Source organism: Atta cephalotes (assembly GCF_000143395.1).
Source record: "Atta cephalotes unplaced genomic scaffold scaffold00004, whole genome shotgun sequence".
Classification (NCBI taxonomy): Eukaryota; Metazoa; Arthropoda; class Insecta; order Hymenoptera; family Formicidae; genus Atta; species Atta cephalotes.
In genome coordinates, this window is record NW_012130068.1 from 1,338,081 (window position 1) to 1,352,759 (window position 14,679).

A 14,679-nucleotide genomic window follows, 5' to 3' on the forward strand; every position below is an offset into this window, starting at 1 on the left:
CGACTTGCATCGAGTCCCAAGATCCGATTGTCGCAGTGAAATGACGTGTTGGAATGTTGATCAGGCAACAAGCATTTTCTCTTATGTGGAATGTGCTCCGCGCGAAGTCTCACGATTATCTTTGTTTTTTCCTTTTTTTTTCTTTAAAAATTAAGTCGCATTATCTAAGTACCGCAGTGTTGTTATATGTTAATAACGCTCCTCCTCGTATCTTCACTGGCCTTCATATTCGTTACGGTGAACGGCGTGGACACATTCGAAAGGAAGGACTGCTCAATACTCTGATCTTATACGTATCGACGCGCGATCTTTTTTTTCCATATAAATGGGCATGTCGGTAGACTAGAGTTCCCGTGTCGTTATAATGTTGATTCGAATCAAAACATAAAACTCGCGTAAAACGTCCTACCGTCCGAATTTTTTCTCTCATGTCTGTAGACGCGGTGCTCGCAATATTCGACGATTACACGATTCAATTCCAATTAAATCCATTTCACACGCGCTACTATGCTAAACGTACAAATAAGGACGTAGTATTTGTTGTATGCGAGCGATTTCTCGACACTGTCAGTCCGATATAGTCGGTGCCACACCTTTCGATCTTATTACAAATGTCCTCTTATCACTTTATCAATCGGTCGACATACAAACTGCATGATATATCATTGTTTTATTTCCCCCCAAGTACTCGACGTTAAAGTCCACATTACGCAGAATAAAATAAGTTACACGATTTGTCTATTTTTTTCTCATTAAAATATGATACAAATTACAATTATTTATGCTTGGAGTGTAAGAGCCGTTAGTTGTGAAACTAGAAAGCCTTCGTCCTTTTATTCGTGGTGTAAAAACTGTCTTTCCACGGATGGGTTACAATTCGATTTGTACAGTTAGAGCTTTATACATATCCTTGAAGGTACGGTTGATATGACTCCGCATTTATAATTAAAAATCAGCACGCTCGCCGATGTCAAACAATGCGCGCGAAAAATATCTATTAATTAGTGCGGTAACGTGTTCAAGCCGGACGCGATCGCTGTTTCTTATGCACTAGCTAAGAGCCGAAGATTTCCGTTTTCTCGACACGATCGAGCGTCGACGGCAAAAAAGGGGCGCATTATACTATATAATAAAGTATGCAAAATAATACGAACGATCGCTGTACATTTGGTCACTCAAGAGTTTGTCCTTAACCATTACTTATCTAAATGTTACGTTTATTAGCAATGCGTATTACACGCTAACGGCCCTTAACCCGCTGATAATATCACAGATGAATGAGTTTCCGTGTTGTGCGTTACGCAACGCTATCTAAGGTTTCTAACAAGTGCCTTGATCCTCTCAATTTTGTCGCTGAGCTTTCGCCTTTCGGAATCAAGTGCTGTTCTGGCGCACAGGAGATCGTAGATTTTCCGTTCTAATAGAGCAGTCTCGGAACGCAAGTTATTGGACTGTGTCATCAATTTTGATGTTTCGCTTGTCAGAATTTTCCTCTCCAATTTCTTTTCTATACAAGATAAAAAAAATACGTGTCCATATTATTATATTGTATCGTATAAATATCATATGCTAATATGTAACAAAAAGTTCACCTTTCAAATACTCGCTGTAGGCAAACATAACATCCACGATTCCAGTCCATTTCGGCTTTTTTATTTTCTCATTTATTTCATCAGTGTTTGTATTCTCGTTGATGTCTGTAGTCTCATTGATGTCTGTACTCTCATTGATGTCTGTTTTATATTGCTTCACACCATTTTCACCAGGAACTAAGGGTGGTAGCGGTGATGGTCGTTCCGGAATATGTTTCGCTTTAACTTTGTCTAAAAGACGCATTTTCGGAAGTTTTGGTAAAGCTGGAGGATTCCTAGAATAAACTTTGGCTCTATTTTCACAGTAGGCAGTAACGGAATTCACGCTTTTCCGTTTCTTACGATCTGCCAGAACGTGCTGCCATGTCACTTCTGCCTCTGCAATCACAAAATAGCATACATACAAATTATTGTCTTATTAGATTATAATAAGATAATCTCATAGAAGAAATACTGTTACAATGAATAATAAAAATAGAAATGTGTATTTTATTATAACTGACAAAAAACTACGAGATTTTTTTTATATCTATATAATTACAATATTATATCAATTTGATTGATGATATATTTACCATCTCTTTTTTTTGGAGGCATAATATCGAGACCTATATTCCTGAGAAATCCAACTTTTGGCTCAAAATCTGGCGTGTGAAGCAAACAGTCCGGATGCTCACGCGGAATCGGTAAGACAGACTCTATCATAGGTTCTACTTCCAGAGGTACTTCCGGTGGATCGGGATTTATTCTGTATCTTTTTTCGACCTTGGATAATTCTATCTCTGCAAAAATAATGACAACGTCAATTCAGTAAATCAACATTAAAACACATAACAAAATAGCGTTATTCTTTTACCATTTTTAATAGTTAGGGTAGTCAGTCCAAATATGGCTAGGAAGGCTAATTTGTCTTCCGAAAATTGTAGTTTAGCCGGTGGACCTTTCGTAATCCAAAAATCCATGTCTTTGGTTTCCTCCTCGCCCTCCGAATCGGAGCTACATATGACGCCTGTGTTCTTTTCCCTCCTTCGTTTACGCCTCTTCTCGGCTAAATCAAGGGTCGACATTTCCTTCGGTATTTCAGGCATCAGAAAGGATTTTTCATTGTTGGTGACATCCTGCTTACTCAAAGCTTTACTGAGGTCAGGCACGTTCAGTACCGCTGGTTCGCACCTCACGGAAATCTCAGTCAAATTATTGCACTTGTCGGTAATGCAAAACGCGGTCGTCTTCAGCTCGTTGTTGCTTGTCGAGAAATTCAAGAGTTTTTCCTGATATTTCGGGATCTGCAAGAGCACATTGGAGACATTCTGACAAGTGCGCAGCACCTCCTCAGATTGGATGCTTTGCATCAGCTGTGTCGTGTCCATGGGTTTCTGTGCAATGTCGTTTATACTAAACTTAAAGCTCGGTTGAAACGGTAATGTGGACAAGACGTTATTCTGATCGCATTGCAAAGTACAATCGATTTCGTTTTTCTTTTCGCATTCCTTCTCGGTAACGTTATGGTTCACCGGATGAAAGGACTTCAAATTCTTTCCCTGCTGTTCACAAGGCAGATGTGGAATCGCGGTTTTCTCCTGAACTGAATTCATTGCGATGTGATTCTGATTCGACAATTGTGGCTGCCTGATTATATTTTCGCTTACGGTCTTTTCATTGCATGCGTTCAACTTGTTGTCCTTCGGTGCGATATCCGAGTTGTTCTTATGATGCGCGTTTGTATGATTTGCAATCTTACCACCGCTGTTGACTTGATTATTAGCGTTGAAAATGACGCTATTGGTCATTGTCTTTTCACTAGAAACGCAGTTATTGGTCGAGTTATCGTTTCGCGAGGTCGTCGTGGTTGTCGTTTGATGAGATTCGGCAATATGATGCGCACTCTGCTGCTTTGTGATATTTGAATTAGCTGAATTGATGGTGTTTGTACCGCCGCTACTACTGTTGCTGATGTTTATCGTTGGTACATTGAGTTTGGATTGAGAATGATGCTGCTGATGAGATGACGACGACGACGACGACGACGATGACGACGTCGAAAAGTGCGGCGGTTTGGAGACACTTGGCACATGCGAAACGGGTATAGGAGGATGATGGTACTGTTGAGGTGGTGGATAGGGAATCGGTTGGGAAAGCGTTTGTTGGCTACTTATGGATTTGTTGTCTATCGTCGAGGAATTCTCTTGTACCACTTGACTACCTACAGGTTGAGAAACAATTGGCGTCATTGACGAAGTCTTTAAGGATGATGGCTCGTGATGGCCGATCTGATTAGCTATACTGTGATTGTGACTGTTCATTATCGGTTGTCTCTGTTGTGTCTTCGTAGAGGAGGAGCGGAACGAATCCTCAAACGGCCTGACGAAAACCGGCTGCGACGTTGTCGTGATGCTCGTCGTAGTAGTCAGTGTCGCAGTCGTAGGCATTGTTCCTGCTGTCGTCGTAGCTATTGGCGGTTCCTTGTTTCTAGGCACATGAACATTGTGAGACAATGGCGGGGACTTATGAGCCATGTGATTCATGGCGTTCAATGTCGACGAGGAACTGTTTGGTGGCGTTGGCGTTGTGTGCGTAGTCATCGCACCAGACAAAGAACTCGTAGTCGTTGTACTGCTTGTACTATTCGCACGTGGTTGATGTTGTTGCTGCTGCTGTTGTAACGGGGGTTGTTGATGTTGCTGCTGTTGTTGTTGGTGGTAAATGGAACTGTTGACCGTGGTGGTCGCACTGCTCATTATCGTGGCTGTGTGCTGACTAGAATAAATGGTATTCGACGACACGGGGGGTAAATGTAAAGAGGGAATAGAGATGATAGGTGGAAGGGACATACCTAAGGATAGCGAAGGTGGTCCTATTACAGGCGTTAAGGATGGAATAGCAGGTATCGGTGTTGGACAGATCGGCGTCGAGCTTATAACCGCCGGTGGTGGCGGTCCAAGGTTCAGAGGGGGCAAAGTAGAACCCAAAGAGGGTGGAATGGGCGCAGAGCTAACGGAGCACATAGAAGTGGAACCCAGGGTCGGTCCAATGGGTGCCACTGGATTGGGAAAAGGTGCCAGACGGGGGTGGTAGATGGTGACTGCCGCTGCTACTGTTGGATCGGAAGGCGGTGGCGGTGGTGCAGCTGGCGGAACAGAGGATTGTTGCTCCTCTTTTCGGGATTGATGATGATTGCTACCGATAATAACGGTAGATCCGCTAATGTTGCTGCTAGAGTTACCGGAGTTGCTAGTGTTGTTCCCACAGATGTTACCGATATTGTTAGCGTTGCCACCACTGTTGTTACCACCGCCACCGCCACTACCGCTCTGTCGTTCTCTCGCGTCGCGTTCTCGATCCCGGTCGCTATGCAACTGAACCGCTATGGTCGGCTTCCTAGCTGGAACAAATCCCGAACATAGTGCTTGGTGATCTTCCACTCTACAATGAAAGAAATCTTGACAATGGCGATACGTTGTAATTTTCCTTGTATTGTTTATAACATGCTTTATACATACATAAAGATTCAGTATTAATTATGAAATAATTTTGGAGTTTAAAATGAGTCCAAGGAGAAAATAAAAAATTTCAAGAGACATTTTTAAGAATAAAGAAAACCCAACATATCACTATAGCCAGATTTCGCCATCTCATAAATAAGCCAAAATTCTCGATATATCTTCAGCTCGATATATCTAATATAAAACAGTTACTTTTATCATCATATGATTTAAATGTTTTGTTATTATTTTGAAATAAGTTTTTATAACAAGCTCGCGCGCGAGGAGAAGCGTTAAAGCGAAGAAAATATTTATAATTATTTCTATTGTCTCGAGATTATATAGGTTTCATAAAATATAACGTTATGTGTGATTTACGACTAAATTAATTCGCATTTTAACAATACTTCCAATTAATGGACGCAATAGATTTATTGTAAATTATTACGCATTAAATAATGATCGCATTAAAAACGCCTACGCAATTAATATGCACAATGACAGTATGTAATATAAAATTTTACAAATTTATTTCGTAATTATTAGTTTATCTATTCCAACTTACCTTTCGTTTCGCTTAATTATATATTCCAGCGCTATAAAAAAAAATCCTTAAATATATTCGCATCGAAGTATTGGGGATGATTACTGTCATATTTTTAATAAAGCTAAACAAAAAAAAATTAAATAAATAGTAAACCAATTGTCTCTCTCTACACTATCGGGGCAATAGCTATCACTGTTGCTCTTAATGTATTAACAATATAGCGACTTTTCTCATAATAATTGTAGTAAAATAGATATTAAAGCAATCGGACTACGAATACGGAATCTTCCCCAAAACTGTTTCAGAAAATGATTCGAGGGTCAAGAATTCCAAGTCCACTAGAATTGCAATCACATTTTCTGCAAGTTTTATTTTCATTTATAGTCCAAATATACATGTTTACAATAAATTATATATATAAAAATGGTGTAATTTTGACAAAAGAACATGTATGATAGTTTATATACATCAGTTGGATTCAGTCAGTATGAGGAGCAACATGTTTACTATACAATTAAGGGAAACTATGTTGACATTAATTGGTTAATTGCAAAATTTCTAAAACAGTTGCGGGAACTAACGCAAGAGTGCATTGCGCCTGACAAAAGAACACTTGGAGTCAAAATAATTAGTCTATTAAATTATAGCATTCACGCATCTGTATAAGTCCACGCCTTGAATTATTATATATTTTATTTATACATTCGTCTAACAAAATATGTTTATAATAAAATATGTTTTCCGTTTCATCAAATGATGAAATTATTTTTTTTGTTCAATGACTCTAATTAATAAAAATGTAATTTATGATACCTAATAAAACACTAACAAATAAATGAACGCTCAAATCATTCATAGAATATTAATAAACATACAATTTTGCTTATACATCTTAACAATAATAATATATAAAAAAATATATATATAACTTGAATTACAAGAAAATTGAAAATAATCTAAATTATATCATATAACAGTAGTCATCTCTCTCTATTTAATATTATATATCTCCTGTAATTTCTTGAAAATTATCACCAATTTCATTCACACCTAATTTTCCATTATTAATTATAAGCATTTTCGAAACTTAATGTCGAAGTTCAACAAATTCTTTCGTTTAGAAGGCGTGCACTCTTATGTTTAAGTTTCGCTATTATTAATTACAAAAACGATTAACTACATAACCAACCTGTCATCGCACAGTAAGTAGTTTCACATTTCGAGTACTAAAACAATGGAGAAACAATTTGAAACACGTATGCGAAGAATATGTGTACACAACAGGTAAATGGCCAACCGAAGGCCGACTTAAAGACTTAATGTTAACATGACATTAACAAAAGGCGACAGTAGAAGATAAGTCTGACTTCGGTCCGTAAGATAGTAGATAAATAAAAACAGCTAAATCTCGAAAAATTGGATCGCGTTCCTAAATCAAAATTAGGATTTTAATTTTTTTGCCGCTAAGCCCACTTTTGACAATTCGGTGAGTGTCGAGCCAAAAGATAATATTATTAATGTAGGATATATACTGGGCGAACGAACAACGAAAGGAAAGCGAATTTGGAAATTATTTTAAAACTTTTTTTTCAATGCACCACTCTGCGATCGAACAGGATTGATACAAATCGAACATTAACGAATATTCCAAAGATATACAACCACTGTTCGTTTAACGTTCGTTCGTTCGCAGCGTATATGTAACCTATCTTTAGACTCCGCTCAGACACCAAATCGCGTGCTTACCTAAAAGATATCAACGCTACCTGCATAAGAAACGAGTATAACTATGACTATAATTTTCATTAAATCTAGATTAAAATTAGAAGCGTAGTATGTTGTTTGTTCCGTTTGTTTCTTTTCTTTTCGAGTTCTCACTGGGTCACAGTCATATTTCTACAACGACTTCTCCTCGCTCGCGCCGCCAGTCCGTCTATCTACAGAAGAACTTTGGCTCGCAATACAGGTCATCCGAACGCCAAGTGAACAACGATCACCGCTGAGAATACGATCTCGTTTGACGACTTCGGTCTCAAGGGGAGGGAATTAAAACTAAATAAGACAACGCGGGGCTACGGAGTCATGAGAAAAACGCGATTTATGCAGATATTGCATATACTATTCTCGGCACTGTTTCAAGAAGATGCTAGCTAAATTTACTGGATATGGCCATACGAAAGAAATACGCGACAATTGGGCGGTATTATGACGACGCTGCAGAAAACTTCGTAGTAGTGAAAAAAAGGAGATAGAACGAGCTCGCGCGCCTTAATGAGCGATCGCAGGCGGATCACGATCGCGCTTCGATCGATGCTTTCTTTCTTTCTTTCTCTCTCTTTTTTTTTTTAATGAAAGGCAGTGGGGGGTGGAGCGACTCGCTCACCTGCAGTATCGGCGGATGCAGGGGCAGGCGCGGGTACCGGGGCAGCGGGAGCAGAATTTCTCACTGCTCTTCTCCTTTCCTCCTCCTCCCGCAATGCAGCCTGCTCCCGTGCTTGCCGCAGCCTATGCTCCTCCTCCAGCTTCAGTCTGAAAAAGGAGAAGCGCGATGCGGCGTTAATGAAGAAGTTCGGCATTCCCAATCGCTCGCTCGATGAATCTTCTTTTTCTTTCTTTTGCTCTCTCTCTCTCTCTCTCTCTCTCTCTCTCTTTCTTTCTCTCTCTCTGAATCTTTTTTACTTACCGTTCGTGCATCACGGGAGACATAAGGCCCAGGGAAGCGGGCGGCGGAGGAAGCATGTCGGGACTGTATCTCAGTCCGTACAAAGGATACGATGGCAGTCCGGGAAACAACGGTGGTCTTATCATTCCACATCGCTCCAAGTACAACTGTTCCTCTAACCTGTAATAAGAAGATACAAAAAATCAGTTAAAACTTTGATTAATTATTTTGAAAAGAAAATTTAGATATTGTGATAATAGAAAGTGAAATTCTTTTTTTTTCTACTTTGACAATGCTAAACCGTTAATAAAGCAATATTGTGGCTTACCTATAAGCGTGCGGCAGGTGCGGTGGTGGATAAAGACCGGGATGATAGGCGCTATAGGTCGCGGGATCCAAGGCGAATGCCGGTGGATGAGCTGGATGGTGCTCGGGCCGGTACGGCTGAAAACCGGAACGAGCCAGCAATTCGGTAGCCGCGGCAGTTACGCTGTGTTTGCTGGTTTCAACAGGTCTGGCAGTTGTGTACAAGGAGGGAATCTCTTCAGGTCTTCGTTCGTGCGTCGATCGCTCCTAGAAAAATAAATAAACGACATTTCTTAATCCATGCGACAAATGCATATGCTTTCTTTCTTTTTTTTTATACGGTAAATGGATAGTGTAATCAATAACATTAAATGAAGAATATGTGTGACATCGATTTTTTTAATATACTTGAATAATTCATGCGTTTTCTAATCTTCAAAATAATAAATCGCGTATCATCGAGGAAAGAATTTAAAAAGTCGCAATGCGCGAGTACTGTGATTCGTGGGAAAAAAAATCTAGAATAAGGCACGGTTCTGTTCCGAGAGTTAATAATATTTCCAAGACGATTTCCTGGAAGGCGCTGGGCGAAGACACAAATTGCCTGAAATTTTCTTCAGCTTATAGTCTCTTCCGCCACTTAGATATTACGAGCGGTCTCGCAATTTATTGCCAGGCGTTGTAACGAAGTCGTGCATCGAACCGGCAATGAATTGCCGCTCGGATGACTTTGCCATGAAAATTGATAGGAACGCGTATCTCCGGTCAAGACAAAGAATTTATTATTATAGATAAATATTAAGTAATGTTAAGAAGATCAGTCCGATGGGCTTTGCAAAATTTCTAAAAAACTTTAAATGATATTGACTTATTCAATCATTACCAAAATCTTATTTCTGTTTATCGGAAAAAAGACGCTTCTGTTGAGGATGATGTGTAAGAAATTTAAATTTTTCTGTTAACATTGTAAATAAAACAGCAGAAACGAACAGCAGTTCAGTTCGGATTACTTAACTCAGATTGTCAGCGGGAGCCAAAGTTCGGAAAAGTCTCGCATTTGCAATGCAATAGCGCGGGCGATATACAATTGAGATAGGAAAAGGATCTTTGATCTCTTCGATTATTGGAGAATTGGAAGTACCTTATTGTCTTTCCGCTAGAATAACCACCTTTTTCATTTTGTTACCGAGATTGGTTGCATTTTCATCTATTTTCTGAACCTTTGACACTTCGCAATCTTGCGAAGCCGTTCGATTCGCATGCCTTCCAAATCATTCTCTCTTCCTATTCGCGCTATTGGTAACCGTAATTTCATCCCGTTTCGACACTTTCACCTTTGATGACGAGACATTAATTTCCGGTAGCAATTACTCTTAAAGAATAGTCCGAGATCAACCGCGCAAGATGTTCCAGAATTCACACGCTTTCTCTTAATTGCAGACTCTCCGCCGTAAAAATCGGATGAAAAGTCATCTATTAAAATCTTTTCTAATTTCCAACATTGCATTTTCAGATCATTAAGCCTGAAATTGAATTTCTGTCTTGAATGATAATAAAAAAAAAAATATTTTTCGCACATACACAGCTTTGCTTTCTCTCGTGGGATTTATAATATACGAAATTCGCAAAAGGTGTACAATTTCAATTTTCCTGAGTATATCCTGAACGCAATAGTCTCGGTAATATCGTAAAATAAATCGTGTTATCAATGGGAGCAAATTCCAAAAGATTCGAAAGAGAACACAAATATATGCACCCTCTTTTAGCCCAGGCTCTTCTACATCTATTTACGATATTCTTCGTCGACCCAACCGTACCAGGAAAAAAGAAAAAAAAAACGCATCGTCACATCGCAAAGGTGAAGAAGAAGCCAAGACGACCAATGTCAACGATTTTTCTCAGCCGCGCCCGCTATGTACCTAAGCGGTCGTTTGTTATTCCGATCATAGGGACCACCGAGTCTGAGGTCGAGGGTACCTTTGTTCGCGTTTCGAGACGGATGCATTTCTGTCCCGAGCGAAAGAGACCGAGGGAGAGGGATAAGGTATAACGCGACTGGTGTAATTACTCACCTTAGCAGGGGAAGGACCTCTGACCAAAGGCGGTGGCGCCCGGTTCTTCGGGCTGGCACGCGGTTCCTCTTCTTGAGGTGCCGGACCCGCCTGCTTGGCCAGGTTCCTCAAGGCAGCGGCGAAGCTCCTGCTATTTTGCTGCCCGCCCGGTCCAGGTCCCGGGGTATGACCCTGAGGTAGTACGCCGGAACTGGGTCGGTGGGACTTGCCAATCGAGGTTGGCTGAACTTTGGTGCTGACGGGCTGTAAACCTGAAAAGAGAACGGAAGAGGTCAACGCCCGGGTCCGTGTGAAATTTACGCTCGCGCATAACTTAACTTAAGATCTACGGACGTAGATCTTGACCTCGATGGTCAGAAACACGTCAACATGGCGCGGATCGTTTTTGACACGAATAAATGTCGTGCGTCAGATATAATCACAATGTCATTGAAATGCAACGATCTTCTTTCGCTGGATTTTCATAGCGACTTGCTGAATCAATCTTCGTTCGTGATGGTTCGAGGGATACACGTGTTGCTCGAAGGGTACATGTGTCGCATGCCTAATTATCCTGGATAGGAATTCGATTAACCGCGCCATTTACTCGAATCTACCTATCGATATTGTATGAGAATCTCACATAACGTGGAGCTTGCGGTAACAAACTTTCGATGAAACGTGTACGTTTCATACTCTCATTCTGGAAGAGGCGTTATCGGGCGAAGATTAACGAGCGATCCCGTCGTCTCCACACACGTGCATTTTCTCTCTCACTCTCTCTCGTGTTCGGTAACGAGCGTGCCTCATAATTCTCCTTGCGGGATCGAAGGTCGCGCTCGTGTTGACGTGACCCGCCGGGGAGGTCGGTCGAGCATGATCGACTTCGTGGGAGATTAATTGCGAGGCGGTCGGCGAGAGGTAAGGCAAGAAAGGGAATAAGTATCAACGAACGTGTACACGCAAACCAGACGCATCGACCCAAAGGCACTCTTTAGATTGATTAACCTGAGATCCCAAATTTATCAATATACATTTTGAAGAATTCAATGAATTACTTCAGGAGTTATAAATTCCTCATCCTAAAATTCTGTAACTTTTCTCAAATTTTCAGACAAAATTTCATAATTTTTACTGACTTTCGATATATATAATATTTTGAATTTTATTTGTATTTTCGTCCTAATTTGAAAACGGTTAAATATTTTATTGAGACACCAATTTAACATAATGATATAAATTACTATTAATGTTGCTGATAATGGTTGCATTCTTTTTTCTTTTTTAGCAGAGATCCATCGAAACGAATCGATTATCATTGACAAAATGTGATTGAATGTCGATGTAAAAAATGTACGTTTTCCTTTCTCGAATTTTTGATTTTACGATGGAAGTGACGAGTGATAAAACACGATGCGCATTAGGCCGCTGTAATGGCGGCAATAATTAGAATTTACGGCGAAGAATGTCGAGCGAACTGGTAATAAAATATCGTCAGCAGCTAGCTGCGCGAACCAGCGTTCGTTAATTAGACAAACCGACGGCGACAATTAATCGCGGTTGGTAAAGCGAGCTAGATAATCGACAAAGGTAGACATAATTTTAATTCCAAAACATAATTATAAATCGATCGCGTTACGCTTCGATAAAATAAGCGTGTAATAGTAGATGGAAAAATAATGCTTTTATTATGAAAATACATGCGACGAGCGAGGTGGCATTAAGCTGCAATGCAAGTTTTAATTTAAGCTTTAACTTGTGCCGCAACTTGAGATGCAACGCGAAGGAAAAAATCGTCGAAAGCAAATGTTGAAGTACTAAAAAACATAGCATATCTAATATCATTAAAAGAGAATTATATAGATAGTCTAGAATTATTTATTACAAAAACACCATTCGACGTGAGTAAACTTACAAAATATTTTTGCACTATTTAACTAGTATTAGTAATTAAAATATTTTCAATTAATATGCAGACATACTTTGTGCGACCTATGTCCTTCATTATGTTAAAAAATGCTACGCGCGACTTCATAGTTTAATTAAATAGTGTTATGATACATCATCCTTGACATCAATGTGAAGTTTCCGAATGTATTGCATTTTCATGACATTGTTTTCTAGGTTTGACCCAGACGCTGCATTGCGTATATCTACGACGTTGGGAATATGCATATATATGCATATATATGCACGCGTATATAGCGCTGTATATAAAGTTGCAATGATATCGCATAAAGCATCGATATTTCAATATCCGTTTTGCAAAATTTAAATTAAAACAGAACAAGTTCAATAGGTTAATCGAAATCATTTAATAGCTACTATAGCGTACTGCTGTCAAATTATAATTCAAGTACTGATTCTTCTAAGAAGTAATAGAACTTCTAACACATTTCAAAAATTGTCATAGAAAAATTGATGAAATTCTTTCACTCCTAATTTTATCTTTTCGAGCAGTATGAATCATTACTGCCTTTTATGTAATTTAAACACAGGAAATTAAAGAGAATTTTACCAGGCAGATATCGATATCGGTGTCTCAGTCGAGAGACGAGACTAAAAAAGCCATATAAAAAGGAAATCGTGAAGCGACGTTAACGGAGAAGAATTGTAGCTATCTCTTTTCAAGCTCCCTTCTTTCATAATTAGCGACGTACGTCGGTATGCGAACGGTCTTTTGTCTCCGGAGCGAAAGAGAGCGGTTGAGAACGAGAAAATCACCCTCTCCTCCCTCGCATGAAAAAAAAAAGTCCATAGGTGAAACGAAAAAATGAAGAGATAATGCCCGATAGCCCTCGCCTCCCTCTCGAAGGAAGAGTAGTCTATCCTACCATTGAATTCTTCATCAACGGAATGCAGACGTCTTCGCACTACTCTGTGCGCCCAGTCCTCCCTATCTCTTTCTCCGGGCTATATATTCATTGTTCATCTCTATTCAGTCTATCCATCTTCTCTGCATCCTCTTCTTCTGCCATTCCCATCCCCAAAACCGGAATCAGATTCCTTTCCGCTCATATTGTTCACCCCCGATGCGCTCACGTCGCTCGATTTCCACCACATTTCGGTATCCGCTTAGTTCTCCAACGTCGCCCATCTCTTACTTGTCAATGTTGCAGAAACAAGGAAAGGGAAAAGTTAATGGGGAACAACTGGTAACGTAAGTACAACGTATGTCACGTTGCTGATCGTTAAAGACAAAGACAAAAAAGAAGTATCCATCATCGGTTCTTTTTTCATGATGCTGCAGCAGAGAATGTCACGCGACTTCCTCGAAGGAGGGATAGGTTTGTTCTCTTGCGAAAAGCGCTCTCATTTAACGGCGCGGTATCTCTCTCCTTCTTCTCGCCTCCTTTGTTCTCACGGACTCACAGTTGGCTTTCCTTCATCCCTTACTGCATAACCCACTCCTGCTCTCATTTGAATAAACCGCGAGATGTCGCGTCCGGACAGAATCCGCGTTCATGCACTTCGTCGCCGAAACTTCTGTCCGCAAGTTTCTCCCGTTTCTCACACGAGCCAACTTATCTCTTCCATCCCTCCTTTCCCGTCGCTATCCTCTATGACACTCTATCAAGCTAATCGTCGTTCTCCACCTCCTCATCGCTTGGATATACATCTTCACGAAGGAGCGATCGTCGTCGATGACAGACGAGAGATATCCTCTTCGAGTCGAGGGACTTCTCGCCCGCTCGTTACGGATGAGGGTGTGCGAAAACATGCCTGGTCGCAGACCGGGGAATGAGAATGGTGAAAAGGGGATGCGCGGAATGGAGAGAGGAAAACGACATTTACTACCGCCCGCTCTGCCACGAGTATCACTACGGGGTGGGTTGACTCCGTGTGTCGGTGCCACGAGGATTCCGTCGGGCTCGAAAGAGGAGGAAGAGGAGGTTGCGAGGGAGAGAGAGAGAGAGAGAGAGAGAGAGAGAGAGAAGAGAGAGAGAGAGGTGGGTCGGTACGTAGGGAGGGGAGGGGTAGGGTTAGGTACGGTCGTACTACGTACGTTCGTTACGTACGTAGGTACGACCACCAACCA

The 14,679-nt window shown here is 40.5% G+C and overlaps 1 protein-coding gene across 1 annotated transcript in view; it reads right to left on the bottom strand.

The window, feature by feature from the left end:
* Positions 1-1,307: 1,307 nt before the first annotated feature.
* Positions 1,308-14,679, bottom strand: part of LOC105625887 — a 94,549-nt gene continuing 81,177 nt past the window's right edge. Inside the window, exons 8-15 of the mRNA XM_012207197.1 lie at positions 10,662-10,912; positions 8,612-8,856; positions 8,305-8,463; positions 8,005-8,150; positions 2,449-4,974; positions 2,168-2,374; positions 1,593-1,970; positions 1,308-1,507 (exon numbers count right to left, since the gene is read on the bottom strand). Coding sequence (XP_012062587.1) covers positions 1,308-1,507; positions 1,593-1,970; positions 2,168-2,374; positions 2,449-4,974; positions 8,005-8,150; positions 8,305-8,463; positions 8,612-8,856; positions 10,662-10,912 — 4,112 coding nt within the window. The remainder of the gene's footprint in view (positions 1,508-1,592; positions 1,971-2,167; positions 2,375-2,448; positions 4,975-8,004; positions 8,151-8,304; positions 8,464-8,611; positions 8,857-10,661; positions 10,913-14,679) is intronic.